This window comes from Carassius auratus, chromosome 1, assembly GCF_003368295.1.
Source record: "Carassius auratus strain Wakin chromosome 1, ASM336829v1, whole genome shotgun sequence".
Taxonomy (NCBI): Eukaryota; Metazoa; Chordata; class Actinopteri; order Cypriniformes; family Cyprinidae; genus Carassius; species Carassius auratus.
The window spans coordinates 27,808,588-27,814,407 of NC_039243.1; the positions used below are offsets into that span (position 1 = coordinate 27,808,588).

The 5,820-nt window shown below is 38.9% G+C and overlaps 1 protein-coding gene across 1 annotated transcript; it reads left to right on the top strand.

The window, feature by feature from the left end:
• LOC113106201 (fibroblast growth factor 20-like) lies at positions 1–2,434 on the top strand. Its single transcript, XM_026267882.1, has 3 exons — positions 1–728; positions 1,149–1,252; positions 1,473–2,434. The coding sequence occupies exons 1-3, from the start codon at positions 452–454 to the stop codon at positions 1,716–1,718; spliced, it is 627 nt and encodes a 208-aa protein (XP_026123667.1). The 5' UTR covers positions 1–451; the 3' UTR covers positions 1,719–2,434.
• The last annotated feature ends 3,386 nt before the right edge of the window (positions 2,435–5,820 follow it).

Here is a 5,820-nt window from a genome sequence, read left to right on the forward strand (position 1 = left end):
TCAATGGATTAAAAGCGTGGAGGAAGATGAAACCGACCAATTAAAGAAGACGCAAGAAGAGGATCAAACGATCCAGGAGTTGTTTCAAACAGTAATCTATAAAGGACTCAATTAGCATATGTCAAGAGGGCATTTACATAAGGGCCGTATTTAAGCTGGTGTCTCAGAGCAGAGCCAGTCGCATCCAGAGAGCACAAGAGGAGAGAAGCCGCATAAGCTTGTGTGCTGGAGTGCGTAAGAGAGAGTATTGGATACACAGGGGACCGGAGCAAAGGGGAGTAGCCTGGAAGGTCGAGAGAGCATGTGCTAAAACCAGAAGAGAGAGAAAGAGAGAGAATCGGATGTAAACACGCATTGTCTGTCAAAGCCGCAAGCAGTGACTGCGCAAAACACTAGGGAAAGGGAAACCACAGGGGTTCTCCTCGCGGCAACTTTTATTCGAGTGTCGGTGATGGGTGCAGTCGGCGAGCTGGTGGGCAGCTTCTCTCACGGCTTGGAAAGCTTTGCGCACGGGTCTCATTTCGTCCTCACGCCCCCCGGGGACTCCGGTGCTCCGATGAACGAGCACATCTTCTCCGCCGAGCGCCTGTCACGCAGCACTCCACCGGACCTGACGCATCTGAAAGGGATCCTCCGCCGCCGGCAGCTCTACTGCAGGACCGGCTACCACCTCGAGATATTACCGAACGGCTCGGTGCAAGGCACGAGAAAAGACCACAGCAGATTTGGTAAGTGTTATTTACTGTTGTTTCATTAATACAGCCAGTGCTGCTAATATACTATAGTAATAAACCATACAACACTGTGCATTCACAAGCATATCCATAACGCAGCTGCACATGCAGAGACTGACAAGGACTGAGGATTATTTTAATGGTTAAAACTCTGATATCAAGACATTTAAATAAAAACATATAATATGCATATATAATTGCAATGCAATCTAAACTCTGATTATATTATTATGAAGACAATGATTATTATTATTTTCATAAACCTGTGTTCCAATAACAGTACCATATTGCAAACACAGTGATTAAGTGTGAAAGACGTCATGAATTAAGTATAGGGTAGTTTGATGCCACTATTGCATGTGCTTATCCTGCTGTCTCAACAACGGGGAACTAACAGCTGTGCTTTTCTCACAGGTATATTGGAATTCATTAGCCTCGCTGTGGGGATGGTGAGCATCCGTGGTGTGGACAGCGGACTGTATCTGGGAATGAACATCAGTGGCGAACTGTATGGCTCTGTAAGTATAGTAATGCTCCAATATATTTTCTTCTTATAGTTTCCAGTTCTTCCTCTTACTGGTATATTATTTTGAGTAATGCAACAATTCATTTCATTCATATCGTGGCCGTGCTGAATTGAGAGAGTGATTTATGGTGTAATTTCAAATAGCCTTTGGACACAGTTTATTCTTGCATTTGCAGTGTGATTAACCCTTGCCTTCCCTCTTGTTCTCTTAGGAAAAGCTGACAGCGGAGTGTGTGTTCAGGGAGCAGTTTGAGGAGAACTGGTACAACACTTACTCTTCTAACCTGTATCGACACGGCGAGCGAGGATCCCATTATTACGTAGCCCTCAACAAAGATGGAACGTCTCGAGGTGGAGCTCGTTCTCGGAGGCACCAGCGTTTCACGCATTTCTTGCCTCGGCCTGTGGATCCAGAGCGTGTTCCTGAGCTTTACAAGGAGATACTAGGTCACAGCTGAAGCCACTGAACCTCAAATTCAACCCCCTCCAAAAAGCACCTGCATGCTCCTTATCCCCCTCGGACAAACCTGTGTCAGGAGAAAGCTGCTCAGACGAGGGGGGAAAGAGGCCCTTATTTGCGGGCTGAAGTTGGACCATTAGCAGGAGATGGAAAGCCCTGGATTGGAGTTGCAGGGACCAAATGTCTGGATAGTTCCTGATGAACAGATCCATTCACACCTGCTGTTTGTAGGACACAAGGGATTTTGGATTAAAAGAGAGCACTGGTGGACTTCTTGCCAGAGGATGATGGATATCTGCTACTACTGAAAATACTAAAAGGCTTCTGAAGGAATTCTGTGAAATGCTTTTGAGATTTTCTTCTCTTCCAAACACTGGCATGGACAAACAGGAGACAAACTCCTCCAAACATATCTCTTTAGGTCCTTTAATTTATGTTTTTGAAAGATATTTATTTTATATATTTATTTATTTTGAAAATATATTTTTACAAGAATATATGCAAGATGTAACAGGAACGTCATGAGAGCTTTATTTTCTACCACTATAGAGACATGACTTCAAGAGACAGAACTACTGAAGAAAGTATTTTTGGTGTTTTTGGTTGTATGTGATCCACCATGGTGTCCCTCCATTTTTGTTTATCTCTCATGTCATTAAACCAGATCCTTAAGAGCCTGAGAATGTTCCAGAATTCACTGGGGAATTAAACAGTTCAAATGACTGCATTTCGTTGTGTCTGTCCTTTCAGTAGAAACATAAGGTCACCTGTCAGAGGTGAATGGTTATTGAATTTCTATTTGGACGAAAAAGGTCGACTTTTAGGGAAACGTAAGCAGGGACAGCAGGTGTCTTCAGCTGTCTGATTCTCATTGATCCCGTTGCCTTAAATGAAATCAAATCACTTAAAAGCCTGAACTGTTATGCTAAACAGTGTGCAATAATACAATTTGCTAAAAATGTTCATTTCATGCTTCAGGATCTTTCCATCTCTCTCTCTCTCTCTCTCTACCCTGCTGTTAAAAAGGCAGCACAATGCTAAAATTAAAACACAATGACCTAAAAACAATTTCCCCTCCAGTTTTCTTCTTAAGGCAACCTTCTCAAGTGACACCTCTGGCCTGCAGGAAGCCCTGCACAAAGTGGCCTTTTCTTTTGCTGTGTCTTTTGAATGCCATGTACTAGGAGCTTTCAAATCTGTTGTAGAATGCAGGATTGTGGGGTATACATTTGCTGAGCCAGTGCAGGTGGAAGTTTTCTTAGGAAGCATGAGGTCATTTCAAGACAGGCAGAGTCACGTGTGGTCTGAATCACCTAAATTACACTGGCTGGCAAGTGCTTTGTGTTTTTCCCATCTCTTATTTCTTTTTTGTTTGATGCTTTTCACTTCCTTTCCCCCTTACGGTTGTGATTCATTGGCTTTGATGACACCTGATGAGCTGGCTGCCTGTCAATCTGACTGTCTGTGAGAGTGAGGTGACTGTATGCATGTTTAAGGAAGGAAATGTTACTTTTTAAGTAGTGTAAGGGGAGAGGTGGCTCTGGGGCACACATGCGTTTCCAAAACAACACTGGTATAAGGGCTCTTGATAATATACTATATCTCTAGTGTAAATAAGTGCAAGTACGTGCATTACTATCAGTTGCTGGGGCCAGCTGGAACACTAAAATTATGCCATTTATGAATAAAATTAATTAAAAAAGCAGATAAAATGGTTGAAAACAAAGAAAGAAATACACTATACTGTTCTAAGGGTCAGTGTAGGATGTATTATTCATCAAGGATGTATTAAAGTGACAGTAAGACATTCATAATGTTACAAAAAATGTGTATTTCAAATAAATGTTTTTCCTTTGAATTCTATTCATCAAAGACTCCTGGTTATAAAAATGCAACAGGGCTCCCACAAATATATTAAGCAACTGTTTTTAACACTGATAATAATATGAGGAAATGTTTCATGAGCAGCAAATCAGCATATTAGAATGATTTCTTCATTCTAAGGGAAGGATCTTCTTGTGGGCTGCGATAATATTTAACTATATTACGGTTTTACTGCATTTAAGTTTAAATAAGTGCAGCGTTTGTGAGCATCAGAGATTATTCTTTCTAAATAATAATATTAATAATAGTAATAATAATTATATATACAGTATATACTGTATATAGTGTATATAGGGTAGTGTATAAAATGCAGTAATGGCCAAAAGTGATGTCTGGAGAGGATATTTCTCAATATTAGCTTTTAATGATCCTACAAGATCAAACTATATTACAAAGAGGAAAAAAAATAACTTTTTGGAAACAAAAAGAAAAGAAAGTAAAGTATAGTAAAGACAAAGAGCCGACAGGAAACAAAACATACACTGAATATAACAAAACCTATTTGTTTGTTATATATCAAATGAAAATTCTAAGAATACCAATTCAGCCACTTAACATTTATTATGCCTCAAATAAAAGTAAAAGTAAATCAAATGCAACATTTTCATTACACAACTATCCCTCAAGGTAGCAATTACAGGTTACTATGTTTTACTGAGTTGTTGAGTCTATCTCAACATTGCTTTTTTAAATGATGAGTTGCAGTGTAAAAGAAAAGTTGACAGCAGAACTTTACAACTTACATAACTGACATTATGTGGGGTATAGAGTTTCTGAACTGTGTGCCTTTTCCCCTTTTTTGGGCGTTGGAGGGTGGGATGATACTTCTATTTGTGTGCGCAGGCATATCAGCAAGCTCTGTATGTTGTGTGATGTCTAAATCTCTGTGATGATGAGCCAGGGGTTCTCCTAAATGAGTCTGCCTGCACACACCCCAGCCTACAAAACACACACACACACACACACACACGGGCTTTCCCTACAGCTAAAAGATGTGGTGAGGCTGATGTGGCCAGATCGACAGATCTACTTTTCATTATTTTCACCTCAGAGAGAGATAGAGGGAGAGAGGGAGAGAGACACTGTAGACACATATCTGTGTTTGTGAGAATGTGTGTGTGTGTGTGTGTTTAGACAGTTACAACACACATGTTGTTCTAAGATAGGTGTTGAAGTGAGTGATCTTTCACCTGCATGACTTTGTGGTTCAGGTAAAATCTGCACAGCTGTTCATGAGGCACGTCAAAGGTACACACGCATACACACTCCACTGATAATGAGAAAAGAAGTGGAAGCTCTTAAGCAGAAAATTCAGTTCTTTAGGTTGTGTTTTTGTTTATCAGTTTAAACAAACCGGTACCATTTATTTTGTTTTAAAAAATATAAATAATAAAATGAAGACATCTTAAATGACTAAGTAAAATAAAGTAAAAAAAAAAGTTCTGAAGCTTTTAACTTTTTAAAAATATATACTTACCTTTAATTTTTTTAAATGTTTGCTTCCTTTATATTGTGTTTAAACAGCATAATGAAGGCATCTCAAATTACTAAAAGTTACGTTAAAAAGAAAGAAAAAAAGAACTAATTTAAAACAGAGACAAACACACACAAAAACGGGATCTTTAATCTTTCAGCTGTATCTCCAAGACAGCAATTCAATGGAGATAAGACGGAGACTTCTGCTTAAATTGTGTGTTCTCAGATTATTCTGAGAAAAAAAAAATATTCTTATATGCGCTAAAAGAGCTCTGAAAAATAATGTTTAGGGGAAAACTTGATGCTATAATAATGTCTTCTGAGAAGGTACAGAGAGAAAGTAAAAAAAAAAAAAAAAAACTAAACAAATGAGTGAGTTCCTCATTCTGCCACAATGTTTGTAGATGTTTGAGGTTGACAAGCTCATTAGTGCAGTTATGTTCAGTGTTAACATAATCACTGTTTGTGCCTTCATATCTTCTATGATTTTAGTGGAACCACTAATTCATCTAGCGTGCGCGCGCACACACACACACACACACACACACACACACACACACACACCCAAAGCAAAGACACACAAGATACACTTTAAATCACTATGTTCTTTATCATGTTAAATAACTTTTTGCTTGTTTTTTGTACATTTCTACTTAAATTCAATCTATGCATGTAACTTAAGTTGGTATTATGGTACTAAAAAGGTATTACCCTGATTAATGTCCAAAAAAAATAAAGAA

Coding starts and splice junctions, on each gene's coding strand:
- LOC113106201 (XM_026267882.1), top strand. CDS start 452: ATGGGTGCAGTCGGCGAGCTGGTGGGCAGCTTCTCTCACGGCTTGGAA. Junction 729..1,148: donor AAAAGACCACAGCAGATTTG/GTAAGTGTTATT, acceptor CTTTTCTCACAG/GTATATTGGAATTCATTAGC. Junction 1,253..1,472: donor GTGGCGAACTGTATGGCTCT/GTAAGTATAGTA, acceptor TTGTTCTCTTAG/GAAAAGCTGACAGCGGAGTG.